General features: G+C 39.6%; 1 protein-coding gene across 3 annotated transcripts; it reads left to right on the top strand.

The window, feature by feature from the left end:
- Positions 1 to 666: 666 nt before the first annotated feature.
- CCDC14 (coiled-coil domain containing 14) lies at positions 667 to 10374 on the top strand. 3 transcript variants are annotated; one of them, XM_027740828.2, is made up of 13 exons: positions 667 to 715; positions 1612 to 1667; positions 2149 to 2212; positions 2889 to 2961; positions 3056 to 3184; positions 3516 to 3755; positions 3842 to 3936; positions 4904 to 5471; positions 6000 to 6141; positions 6773 to 6852; positions 7287 to 7505; positions 7586 to 7718; positions 9102 to 10374. In XM_027740828.2, exons 1-13 carry the CDS (start codon positions 683 to 685, stop codon positions 10081 to 10083), a joined length of 2814 nt encoding a protein of 937 aa, XP_027596629.2. In that variant the 5' UTR covers positions 667 to 682; the 3' UTR covers positions 10084 to 10374. The 3 variants fall into 3 exon arrangements, with proteins under 3 accessions (XP_027596629.2, XP_027596630.2, XP_039237843.1); XM_039381909.1 differs by lacking the exon at positions 667 to 715 and adding an exon at positions 1293 to 1309; XM_027740829.2 differs by lacking the exon at positions 667 to 715 and having other exon boundaries at positions 1161 to 1667; positions 7290 to 7505.
- Positions 10375 to 14202: the final 3828 nt, after the last annotated feature.

Here is a 14202-nt window from a genome sequence, read left to right as displayed (position 1 = left end):
ACCCACCTGCAAGGCTCGATTTTCCCACATATTTTAAGAGTGTGATGTATTTTATAAATATGATGAAGTGCTGATCTGTGTATCTTCAAACTAAAGGATGGGATTGGGGTGCGGGGATTTTTTTTCATATGTTACTTGTTGCTAAACGACTTGGAATAATTCTTCATTATTTAAATCTTGCACCCACATCTATCACTTCAATGAGAATTTACCTATAAACTTCTGGAAACTCCCTTAAGAGAGAAATATAGCAATGGTTCTGGCTCTAACTTGGTAGTTGCCTCACATCGTTTTGAGCTGTTTTCATCTTCTTTTTTGTTCCCCTAGCTCATATTCCTGCCTTCAGCTGTTCTATTACAGTGATTTTCTTGCTCCGAAAGGAGCGCTAAGGGACCGGGACACACAATTCGCCCTACGTTGGGGAATTTCCCTTCGGGAGCGGCGGGGCGGGGCCGGGGCGCGCGCCCGCCCCTCACGGCCACCTTGGCCCCGCCCTTTCCTTTTCTCTCCTCCCATTGGCTCCTCACCAATCCCCAGCCGCGTTCGGCAGCGCCGCTCCTTCCCCTTCCCGCGCCCGCTGCCGCCGGCGCAGCCGTTAGACCCGCCCCCTCCGTTAGACCCGCCCCCTCACGGACGGACCGGCCCGTTATTGGCGGGCGCGGGCTGGGGCGGGGCCAGCGCCATGGCCGCCGCGGGGGCTGCGCGGCCGCGCAAGGTGCCAGCGGGGCGGGGGGGCTGAGGGCGCGGGGCGGGCTCCTCCGCGGCCTCACAGACCCGGCGTGTGCCCGGACGGGGTGAGGGGAGCTGCGGGGGTCTCTCTCACCATCCAGTAACGACTCCCGCGAGCGGTCGGGCCTTCCGGGGCCCAGCCCGACTCGCACCGGGGCGCGGTGTCCAACTCTGAGCGAGTCTCTCATGTAGCTCCTGGAGCGGGTCCAGCGGAGCGCAGCGAGGGTGGCTGGGGGACTGGAGCATCTCTCTTACGGGGGAAGGCTGAGAGAGTTGGGTCTGCTCAGCCTCGAGAAGAGACGGCTGAGAGGGCACCTCATCAATGTGTATAAATATCTAAAGGGGGAACAGGTTGCACAGAGAGGGTGTGGAGTCTCCCTCACTGGAGATATTCCAGAACCGTCTGGACACGATCCTGTGCCATGTGCTCTGGGATGACCCTGCTTGAGCAGGGAGGTTAGACCAGAGGGCCCACTGTGGTCCCTCCCAGCCTGACCCATCCTGTGACTCTGGGAGTGTGTGAGGGTTCTTCCACCCTGTGTGCACGTGGTGTGTGATCCTTAAAGTCCCCAAGGTTCAGGTGGGTATTTATTGAGTTTGTACATCAGCTCTTGGACGTGTCAGTAAGTGAATCACTATATCTATAGAATGCTGTGGAAATTATCAAAACATCATGCTTTGTAAAGGCACATTTTGTGAAATGAAACCTACAAGTTTAAGGCCCTGGTGGCAGCAGTTACCCCCTCCTTGGCCTGGGAGCTGTAAATTGCCTTGGACTGATCCACTTCTGCAAAAGTTCTTGGAACTGGGGGGCAATGGTAGTCTTCTAGTGTGTTGTGAAAGTACTTCATGAAAATCAAAGTGTATTTCTGTAATCAACAGGGTTTGTCCTCTGGAAGGCTGTCAGGAGCAGTTAAACTAACAAATGGAAGAAAACAGTAAGACTTTGATCACAAATACTGTTTGAGTGTATGTGTGAGTGTTCGGGAATCTTATACTTGTCACACTGCACAACTAACCAAAATTTGTTGTATATGTAAAGAAAAGGTTTTAGCTGAAAGTCAGTATGGCCAGGTTCTAAGCAGCCCATTAATAGACAGACACAAACTGAATAGAAATTTTGCATGTAAAAATAGAGAGTTGACTCTGCATATGTTTTATTTGTAGTAGATTGATTTTTTATAATTGCTAGCTGTATGTAAGATTGTTGAATGGAGGCTGAATTTGCTTTTGACTTCTGCTGTTATTGTCGGCTAAATATGTTTGTTGCGGCCATGCAAAGTTTTCAGAAAGTGAAAGTTATTTTTTTCCTGATAAAATTAATTTCCTCTTGTTTCCTACTATTGAATGAAAGTAAGTTGTTTTTTACTTTGCTGCATATTAAGGAGTTGGTATAAACAGTGAATTTGACTTTTTCAGGGTTGGCTTAAGGAGAGGATGTTATTCTGATGCAGAATTCTTTTCTACCGACTCTGACAATCAGGTAATTAAGTGACGTTTTAATACAGTCATCCCTGTTATCTAAAGAGAAGGGAAATTGTAATACCACGAGTAATAGAAGAAAAGCAGGTTAATCTGAACCTGAAATAGCTCCTGCAAAGCAAGAGAGTCTGTACTGCACCTTGCAGATACAAGCAAGTTGGTTTTGTGTGCAGTGACTTTGGCTCTGACAAATCTCATTAAAGCACAGGATACATTTTGCAAACACAAATATGCTGCTTGTGGACGGGGGCTGATCTTGGCAGAAGAACAGACACACTTGTTAAGTTTTTGTGCTGAAAAGAGCACAAAGAGTGGTATGGAGTCAGTGCTGCAGCACTGGAATTTGTGTAGTGCTGAACCAATTGTCTCCAAAATACAAATAGGCCGTAGATAATAGTTTACTGTACATGGAAATAAGAATTAGAAAAAACACGCATGCAGTTACCAAGACACAAAATCCAGCAAATGGACGTGGTGCAACAACACAATTTAGTTATTTTGTGAAATTTACATGTTTGCAAAAGTCCATATAATTGTAAAGTAGTATATGGAAAACTTCTTTCTGGTTATCAGTTGTTCTTTGTCAGGTGACAGAGTGGAGATTACTCCCCTCAAACCTGAGTTTGCTGAAAGAAAACAGTGGTACTCATTTTCTGACTGCAGTGTTCTTTGTGCAGGTTGATGCTATCCATGATGGACTTGACCAGTGTGCAGCTTTACTGAAGAATTTCATACAAAATGGGGCTACAGGTTGTAGCTATTGAAAATGCAAGTTACATTTTTAGGTTTCGTAATACTCTCTTGATTTGTTTTGTTGACTGCTTTTTCTTTCAACTAATACTAGGAAAGGAGGCTGTCCATAAACAACCTGGGAAAGCACCTACTTCCAAGCCTTTGCTAACCAAAGGAAATACTTCCAAGAAGAAGGGGTTAACAAGAAATGTTACTCCTGCCCCTGTCCGAAAAGAAATTCGTAAGTGGGCTTTCTTGGGCTTGATTTTTTTCTTGAACAACATTAAAAGACTCCTCAACTTACTGAGATACGGCAAGGCTTCAAATAATTGTTGCCATTTGTTATGGGCCGATCCCAGGCTGAATCCACAAAAGGGTGTAGACATAAATTACTGTTTCTTAAAACCTTAAATGTTTAGTAAACAGTTACTGAAATTCACAAATGTTTGAGTTACATGTATAAGAAAGAAAGTTGAGTGCATGTACGAATCTGCCAGACAACACAATGGGTTTGTGTAGCTCGAGAAGACAGGCAACTTCAGGTGGGTTTTTTGTTCCTTATTTCTCTGCAGTGCCAATATCAAATAGAAAATTTGCTTCGTCCACCACACCTTCTGCTGAGAAAGAACTTTCCAGTGGAGCACAGAATCAGATGGTTCAACCTATTCATGTGCCTTGCAGTCAGCACTCTCCTGTGAGGTATCAGAAACTGTGTGAGCATGTGGAAACTCAGATGTCTCTGATAACTGGCCAACCACCACAGGAGAGTAATGAAATTCCTACTATAACTCCTTCTCCTACCTCAAATCAGGGTTAGTGGAACTATTAATGTAGAGCTGACTATTTAACTGCGTGAGTTTTGCCCCAAATTTCCCCCGTCTCTGCTGTTTTCTTTCAGGATGTCAAAATGTTGCAGCTTTTAATTATCTGTTACCTACATCCACATCAGGACTGTCCCTACAGCATACAGCTAATCCCTTAACTACTCAGTCAGTAAGTAGAAGTTTGATTCTAACTATTAATAAACATACTGAATTAGCACTGCCTATTTATTTATACATTTAATTTTGTCAGTTTTCCTAATGCTTTTCCTTTAAAAAAATTGTGTATTTCAATCTGTAGCGATGAACAAAATAAATAGAGAAAACATTGCTTTTCAAAACACATCTTATATAGATACCAAAAAATGAAATTAGAGGCATTTCAACTGGCTGCTTGTTTCTGCATGGGGAATTCTGTAATGGACAATAAACATGGAAGGTGCAGGAAATTATTGATTACTGTTAATTGCATTCTCAGTAATGCGCATTAGGATCATTAACCAACTCCTGATAGAAGAAATCATATATCATATGGAGCTTTTCCCTGCCAATGATCAAGTTAATAATTTCTTCAGACAGTCTGTATTATCTTACAGGCACATGTTAAAATGCCTGTGTATTTCAGGGTATAGAGTAGAACTAATGGAGAGAACCAGCTGCCACCTCAGGAAATGTGGTAGAGGGCTTGCACCTTGAATCTGTAAGACTGTAGACTTACCTTCCATCTGCAGGCAGTCCATGTATAGCTAGTGCTGGCCTTGACTTTTGAAATTCATCTGCTTAAAATCTTGAAAGGTAACAGTGTTGTCCTTTTTTTTTTTTTATTCTTTCTTCCCTGTTCTGGATGGATTCAAGAAACACTGCTGAGGTTTTTTTCTTTATAGAACACTTGAAAAAGAACTGTACTTTAATGTTGCCAGTAACATTTAAGATAAAGACAATCTAAACCAGATTTACATTTTAATTACTCCTTATTATACAGGAAAATTATTCAGTTAATAATTTGTTCTTATAATTAGTAAAGAATGATCGAGACTACATTGACTCAGACAAGAGTAGTGTTGTTTGTTTTTTTTTTTTTTTTTAAAGATTTAGAGGTTATGTTAAGTTTTTGTTTAATTTGAATATTCTTTATGCAGGGTGTTCCTGTAGATAGTGCCAGTGATTGTGTGCCAGAGATGGGAGGACCTGTGGTTTTCCCAGTAGTTTCTGCTGCTCCTGCTGCACAAGTGCAGTCTGGCACTGCTCTTCCTAGTGTGGTCCCTTGTATAGCACCAGGTCCTTCGATCCCTACAGTGCCTACATTGATCCCAGCATCTTCTGCCAGAGAGATGACCCCAAGCCAAGAGCACCAGATAAAAGAAGCAGATTTGATAAGGTGCATACAAGCTCACCTGGCCCTGTTACAATCACGTGAGGGACTGAATGGCAGCACTGAACAGAGGTGCCATCAGCATTGTCCAGCACAACATGATGGCTCAAGTGACACGGAGGAAGATACTCCTGAAGAGCACAGTGAGGATATGGTCAGTGAGGAAGATGAATTGAATGTCCTTGACGTAGCTCCAGTGAGAGATACAGGCTGTAGGACAAGTTGTGTGAAGAAAGTTCTAAAATCTAGAAGAGAAAGTCCAGAAGAAACAGCCCATAAAGTTATGACTGTAAAATATCTTATGGGTGAACTCAGAGAACTGATAACAGATCAAGGTGAGGACATTTTTGTTGTGCAGTGGAGTTATTACATACAAATAACACAAGAGCTCTGTTAAATGTGAGCACTTCAGTTTCTGCAAGTTGTGTGTGTCAGATGGTGTGTGACATCTTAGCATGGTTTTCCACAAGAGCAATACCTTCAGGTTTCACTCTGCATAAGTATTAAATTATTTTTTGGACTATTTTAACATTATCATAACATCTGGGGTAAGGATTGTTCCTATTTCATATACAGACCTTTCCCCTGAGAGAGGGCCTAGTGTGGACATGTTGCAACAGCAGTCCCACCAAGGCTGGTTGGAGAGATGGTGGCTTGTGTTTTATTGAGGATGTAAAGCATAGTTTTCATAGTCAAGCATAGCAATTTTAAATAAATATAGTTAAAGATTAGGTTTTCTTGGGGAAAAAAATGTAGATACTAGTAAACTACTTTGTAGATTGCTTAATCACATGTAAAATATTACTGTCATATTACAGCTTTATAGGTTTATTGAATGTCCTTTTTTCCCTCACCTCTTGCAGATGATTCAGAAATGCTGAGGTTGATGAGTGAAATAGAAGGTTGTGTATCATTGCTCCCCGCTGTAGTGGGAAGTACAAACATCCAAGCTGAAATAGCACTGGCTTTACAGCCTCTCAGGAGTGAAAATGCCCAGCTGCGCAGGTCAGGAACTGTCAGCGATCCTGTGCTTACTGCAGATGTGCCTAAAGCATCTTTAACTGGCCTGTTCTAAGTTGCCTGTGTTCTATCATTGTCATGGTAGACATGTTAGGGCTCTTCCCTTCTTGTCTGTGCAGTATTTATGTACTAGAAAGTGTGTTGGTAAGGCTGTATACCTTAAAAATAAATAACTAACACACAGCAAGTTTTCAGTTAATACTGATGTCTTAATAGTGTCGGTTATCTCATGATTGGGCCTTTGGCTGGGTGGGATCAATGCACTATTCTGAAAACTGGAGTATCAACATAGTTAGCCTGCTCATATTCTTTTTGTAGACCATTCTCAAATGCAAAAGTGTCTCTCATTTCAGGGGAGCTCTCAAATGCATTACTGAGTAGCACTTGACTTCAGAACAGGGGGAAGGATATATACCAGAATGTGCAAAGGGTCTTTTGTGTTGAAGAAGTACAGGAATGTAAGAAAAACATGTTATTAAAACTTTTTTATATGTCTGAAACATTCCATGACATTTAATTCTCAGTAGCAACTTCTTACCAAACTAATTTAAAGTGCAGTGCTTTTGAGCTAATTCTAATACTTCTGAATTTGTGCTTTTTCACAATTCACATTTAGGAGACTAAGAATATTAAACCAGAAACTCAAGGAACAAGACACCAGTGAGAAGAAATCTGGACAGAGCTGCAATTATGAATGTAAAGTACTGATAATGTTGCTTGTCAGGGGGATATTTGTTACAGCTTTATTTCAATAGATACTGTTATTTTTTAGTTATATATTTGTATCTTCCTATGTCTGTATGTATTGCAGCCTTTAGTGGCAACCAAACTAAGTGTTGTGGGTCTAATCAAGCAGCTGCAATTGCATGGACTGTTGGGCCTCTTTAGGCTCCACAGTCAGACTTGGCTCTTTAGCTGCCAAGCAGATTATTTTTCCTTATGTGCCTCTTAAAATGAAGATGACAGATAATTAAGAAGAAAGCTTGAGCTTTATCTTGCTGCTGCAAAAACCCCTTCCTCTATTTGTAACCAAAATGCATATTACCAAGATTATTTAAAAGCTTAGTTCGGTTTAGCAATTCAAACTACCATACAAAACACTTAAACTTTTTATGTTTTACTTTTGGTAGTAGTTTCTTTGCAGTCCTTGAATATGATGCTCCAGAGTCAATTGAAAGAATCGCAGAAAGGCCTTGATTCACTGCAGGCTAAAAATGAAGAACTTCTTAAAATAGTAGAAAGTCAGAAGGAAGAAAATAAACATCTTGCAAAAGTTATTCAAGATAAAGAAGAAGAATTGCTTGAAAACAAACAGCATTATGACATTCATTCCACCAAGCTCAAGATTGGTACGTGTTTTCAATTTGGTTATTCTTTGTTTAATGTTTTAGAACTAAAATAATTAGGTAAATTCTTCTTGGCATTTCAGAAGTGGAAGAAGCATTAGGAAATGTGAAGAGCCTTCAGTTTAAGCTGGAAGCTTCAGAGAAAGAAAATAAGATTTTGGGCATAACATTACGTCAGCGGGATGCCGAGGTTAAGAGACTGCGGGAATTAACCAGGTACTGTTGGCTAAGCCTTTTTTTTTGCCTCTTGACATTGGTCTTTTTTGTTTTTTTTTCTTTTTTTACCTAGTTTTTTCTTTTTTTTTATACTGTGGATTACTGTAATCTTAGTATCTTGGTGGTAGGAGGTAACACAGGCTAAAACTTCTCTTTGTAGTTACTTTTGTAGCAATGGTGATATAATTTTGTTTAAACAGAGTTGTCATATTCCATGACTTGAATTCTGTGGTAAAGTAAAATAATATCTGCAGTAACTTGTGTGAAGTTTTAACTCTTAATAGCAGATCTGGCAATAAGTTGTTCCATGGGAATGGCAAGGACCTGAAAACATACTGATACTTCCCTTGAGGTGTAGAATTTGGAAACTAACTCTTAACCTGAATTTTTTTTTTTACACTGGTTTAGATATTGGTCTGGTTTTGAGAACAACTGGCAGAGAAGATCTGCCTTCAGGACCCACAGCAAGCTCTTCCTGTGGGAATGAGCAGTCCTTTCTTTAACTGTACAGACATTTGAAGTAGATTATGCCCAGATATAATTATGGGTAGAGGTAGAAGTTCTTCAATCACTGAATGAAGGCGGTGTTACTCACATTTTATTTTTTTTTAGAACTACTATTGTGAATTTATTTTGTCACTGTCTGTTATGATAAAAATAGCAGCAAGCTGGGAGACATAAATAGGGTTTTGCAGATGCATAGTGGTATGCACAAAAAATTGGTTTGGTCATTCTGTGTACAGGAAACAAAACTGTTGTTTGTCATGTTTATAGTTGGTACTGATGGAAACAGCAGAATATTTTTAATCAACATTTCAAATTATTCAGTAGAATTTTAGACACTTCTGTGGCTGCTATACTGACCACCAGATGGTGGTATGATAATGTCTTACTGCATGTGTTTATGTATCTGCTATAGACTTAAGCATCTAAACATGAATTTCTTTTGATGTACAAAGCAAAAAATTAGAAGAATTATTTCCTTTATAATATTTTTTATAATATTTTTAGATATAATGGGAACAATAATTCAGAAAACATTTTGTAGGGATTTTGATAACTTCTTCTATCTGCTTTGAACAGTTTCTTGGCATCAATTTATTTAATTTTGTGCCACACAATATCAGGTAAACCAGGAATAATCTGGAGAACTTCCTTGGGTTGTGCTATTCTAGTTGTTTTATAACCATACTGAGCTGAAGAAAAGTTCAAGAAACTTGGAATTGGTTCATGTTTGTACTACATTTTATGACAATATGTAGAAAGAGCATTGCCGCTTTGCCACAGTCTGATAAATCTACTGTTTTGGTCCCATAGAAAAGTTTTTAACTACTCTTTTTAGTGACTAATTTTGAACCTGTTGTATTGATCTTACCTAAACAGAACCTTGCAGGGCAGTATGGCCAAGCTTCTGTCTGACCTCACAGTGGACAACGTTAGACCCAAACCTGAAAAAGCTCTCTCAAAGTCTCTTTTGGAAGACCACGAAAAGCAGATGCAACCTGAGCCGTTTCCTGGGAGTACTGCAGTAATGACTTACCTTAAAAAATTAGAAATGGATCATATTTTGATAGACACAGATCTTCAATTCGCAAATAAAAGTGGAAACATGGAAATGCAAAATCTGGCCTATGAAAAGTTTGATGCTGAAGGAAGTAAAATAAACGGTACATTCATAGAAGAAGGAACATCAGCTCCCAGAGCACTACAAACTTCATTGAACCAAGATGCAGAAACAATTAGTGATTCTGGGACTTTACTAGATGACCAAAACAAGTTGGATGAGACAATTTATATTCCATTGACTAGCAGTGCCTCTAAAAAACAGCAGCCAGTCTCTGACAGAAGTGGTGTGCTACCCCAGAGTAGAGGGGCTTGTAAAACTTTGGATTTCTGTGAGCTCCCAAGTTCTGTGCCACAGTGTGGATGTGAGCTATCAAAGGATCCAGCTGTACTGGATAAGTTAAGTGCTGGGTACAGTGTGAAAAAGACTGTGGAAAACACTCGTGAAGTTACAGGGGATAAAGCAAAGTTGGAAGGAGACAAAGTCCAAATGAGATCAAAAGTCATTCCAAGTGGAGCTGCAAAAGATTCCACAGATAAACCAGACCAACCTCAGCCTGGTACATACCCTCGTGTATCAATGCCATTTCCAACAGAGATTTCTCAGAGAAAAGGTAGTAAAACAGCTGATTTTAGTTGCATTTCATTTGATGGTTTATCAGTGAGATCTGAGTGGAGTGCAACTTCTTTCTCAACATTTACTTCTCGAGATGAAGAGGACTTTAAGAATAGTTTAGCAGCCTTGGATGCCAACATAGCCAAGTTACAAAGGACTCTGCAGAGTAACATCAGGAAACAATGATTATGAGGAGGGGAAATGGGTTGCCCTTGTTCGGAAAAATTAGGTTTTTCTAAAGTATATTAATAAGTATGGTGCAGATATGTATATTTGTATGTAATAACTTGTTCTTAGCTGTTTCAACTATGGATAGAATTTGTTCCTCATTAAGCTGTGGCACTGTTTCCCTTGATGTGTACAACTTGAAATAACTGGCTTTTTATATAAGATATAAATGGTTTGGTTTTTTTTTAATTATTACTTAGGTTTATACTCTTTACTTGCAAAATTAATTATACTTGAAAATTAAATGTACTTGTTTACTCATGGTTTTTTTTTCCTTCCCCTAAGAACTGTTGCAAGGTGCTATACATGAGCAAAAGGTTCCACAGGTAGAGGCCAGGGAAGAGCTGTCTACAGAGCAGCAGGAATGCTGAGAGTTACAGTTGCTAAGTCAGGATCATGCTATTCCAAAAATAAATGCAGCCATCATACGGGATTTGTAGTGTATGGTAGATCATATAAAATACATGAAGTAATCCTTTTTCACTCATCACTGATAAAACTCAGTTTTCTCTTTGGACCATTTTACTCAAAGGAAGAAGTTGATGGAGAGTTCAGGCGAGAGCAAGAGAAGAACTATCAAAGTTCTGTTGTTTTCTACAGTTCTGTTTTAGGTTATACTTTTTACTAATGTTTGATTTTTATCTAAAGTAAAAGAATATAGAACCCGTGGATAAACACAGAACAAACAGGCTGATGCTGAGAAACAGAAGCAGCACAGCTGACACAAAGGAGACAAATTAGGAATTAGTGAAAGCTGGCAAACCAGTGCAGTTAGCAAAGCACCAGAATGTACAGTGTGAGGAAACCATGGAAATTCCGCAGTTGAGATGTCAAACATCTACTGGGCATAAATACAGAGAGTCTGGACTGAATCACCCAAATCGACTCTCACAGGAATGGGAGCGGAAGGGGGAATGATTCCAGTCTGCTGTTCTCCCTGACAGGCCTTTCCACATCTCAGTCTCAAGAATATACATAATATAAGTGTTTAAGGTACAGGTACAGGAAGGTGGTGTTATTGCTACCATTCTGTTCCTCTTGCGCTCTTAGCAGTGCTTCAGTGCTGTTTTTCAGGGAAAATATCTTTGGAAAAGAAACAGCAATATAAGGACCTGAATTTAAGATTGCTCTTTCTGCAGCATTGCTTTTTTTTTTTTTCCTAGAAAACATTGCTGTGCTTCCTGGTACTGTTTTCTTATATGTTTCCAAGTAGAAGAAAAGTCCCTCATGGTTAGTTGCTTGAATGAACACATTTTAAAGTTAGGATGCTGTCCATGCATTGTGCTGGGAAGCAGTTCTGTGATTATTTTAGTTACTGGTAACTGAGTCATACAAAGGTATGAAGACAACACATACTACAGAAGATGCCAACTGGCACTCCTGCTTTGAAAAAGGAAAGTTAGACTAAATAGTGACTTCAGTGATTTAGAATGCTTTTAAGGCTTGGCCTGGATTTCTTGGTACTCTCCACGCTCCTTGTGTTCACATTCAATATCAGGTTGATGGTATGAAAGCTTTAATTAAATATTTACAAGCAGTTTCAGTGTAGAAGCTAAGCAAGATTTAAACTATTATTACGGTGGGGATTAAAGACAAGCTACAATAAATTCTAGTCTTTAAAACTCACAAGAAAGCTGAGGAAAGATGGGAAGAATATTCATTAGTAGACAAACTAATTCAGTTTTCTTCTTGCAAATGGACTTTCTCCATTTGAAGGAGGCCAAAGATAGTTGCAGTCTGCATAAGGCAGCTGTGGTGTCAAGATACCCAAGCACGTTGTTCTTTGGTTGAGAACATTTATATTCACTTTTGTCTCAATGAGGGAAGATGTTACACCATCTTACTCCTGTCCTGTTTGTTATCACAAAGTCAATCCTATCAAAGCAGGAGATGACTACTGGAAAACCCTCTTGGGGATAATGACATATGAGCAGGTTTGAAATGTGTATCCGCTTGCAAGGAGGAGAAGCTTAGAAGAAGAAAGAGGAAGGAGACAACGTCTTTAATGTGGTTCTTTGTTTTGTACTCAAACATGTAAATCAGAACTATAGCATCCTAATGAATTATAAAACTTCCCATGTATGGGCATTATGAATGTGCACTGTTGTGGAAGCAAAATTCAACAAGATCAAATATCTAAGTCTCTTAAAGCTGGGAAAGGCTTCTAGGATTCAACCCAAAACAGGGCACTGAATCTGTGGAAATCAGCATAACTGGTGTTCTGATAGCCTCAACAGAAGGCTTACAAACTCAATTCTTGTAATGTGTGTATATAGTAAATAATCCCTACAGAAAATAAAGGAAATCCTAAATTTGCACATTTTGTCACATGTTTTGACCACTCAAATTTGCAGTCTTGCAAGTACATCCTAAATAAGATCCCAAATAATTGAGTAGAAAGAAATTTTTATCTTTGGTGCATAAAACAGTTTAAAAGTTATTCCTATAATAAGGAGGTAAAATTCACTATGGACCAAAGGCATCACTTCTGTCAACACCAATGCTTGGAACATTGGAGTAGCTCAAGCTGCAGCACATATTTCTGCTCTTCACTGATCAGGATATGATGAATTGGGAGTTACTAGGATTCATCCTTGTTGCACACATGTAGTCCTTAGGCCTGTATCTTTCATTGACTGAGTTACATTCCTGATTTAGGTTACATTCCTGAGTTACATTTAAGAACCTTTCACTGTGATCCAGTTGATTGAGCTGCCTGGCTAGATTCCAATGCCAAACTTTGTTTCCCCAGCAGCTAAAACCTGTAACTTTGTATTTGGAAGCAGGACAGAATTTTTATCTGTGTAAATCCAGCAGTCACACCAACCACCCCAATAAGAGCAATACAATCTTCATTTGACATCTGGTTTTGGACACGTCCCTACAATGAGGTAGAGGAGTCAAACTGTATTTGCAACAGAATTCAAACTCCCTTTCTGTTTCAGGTTTGTTAAGGATACTTTAGGAGAGCTTGCAAGAGGCAAGAGAATACAATAATGAATTGAGCCACTGTGTCAGCTATATGAGTCATTTTCGTGTTGCACCTGAAATTTTGCAGTTGTTTCTAAGGAACAAAAAAAAGGTAGTCTTTAAATTCAGTTAGATATATTGTGTAAGATTAGTACAGATCTTCCTCAGAGCTGAGGGATCAGACAAAGGGCAGCCAGCTGTGGAGCCTGTTTCTGTAGCCAGGCTATCACTCGTGTAAACAGCCATGAGATGTTTGGGGCAGTTCTGAAAGGAACCATCTCCTGTGCGTCTCAAAGCCTGTTCTTCCACACCCGCTGTTTTACCAGGATCATGAAAAAAACAGCTTAAGATTTTCTTCCACTGTGTTGTAAGTACTTATAGTGTATTTTCAGGATTTGAAAAGATCTACAGTTGAACCTTAGGATGCCAAATTGAGAAAAGCACAACTAGTTGGGCAGAGGAATTTATCACAGGTGGCTACTTGATCATACAGCTCAACAAGTATTCAGCAGGACTTTCCAGTTTGGCCAGAAAAGCTTGTTTCAGGTTCCATCCATCACTGTATCAGCCTCCAAATAAAAAGGATATATGAAGCTGCTCTGCTCAACATGAAATCATTATTCTATATTCAGCAATAGCTGCTGTGAATCATTTCTTCTGTTGCAAGGATAAACTTAAAAGCAACAGCTCAGCAGCTACAATATCAGTGATCATGATTAGATATTAGGAAAAAATTCTTCACTATGAGGGTGGTGAGACACTGAAACACATTTCCCAGAGAAGTTGTGGATACCCTATTCCTGGAGGTGGTCAAGGCCAGGTTAAACGATGCTTTGGGCAACCTGGTCTAGTGGAAGGTGTCCCTGGCCATGGCAGGGGGTTGGAACAAGATAATCTTTAAGGTCCCTTCCAACCAAACAATTCTGTGATTTTATGTGGCCTCCTCTAGATTTTTCTTGTAAACACAGAAGTTACAGGAGTTTCATTTTTACAAAACATATTCTGTGAAGTTGACATCTGCACTTCTCAGTGGTGTGGAAAGAAAGGAACTCTTAAAACACATTTCATCAAGCTCTTAACAGTCATTTTCTTTTTATGAACACTTTT

The sequence above is a fragment of the Pipra filicauda genome, unplaced genomic scaffold (genome assembly GCF_003945595.2).
Source record: "Pipra filicauda isolate LSUMZ 115617 unplaced genomic scaffold, ASM394559v2 scaffold10_size6260569_pilon, whole genome shotgun sequence".
NCBI lineage: Eukaryota > Metazoa > Chordata > Aves > Passeriformes > Pipridae > Pipra > Pipra filicauda.
This window is presented reverse-complemented; position numbering and strand designations above follow the sequence as displayed.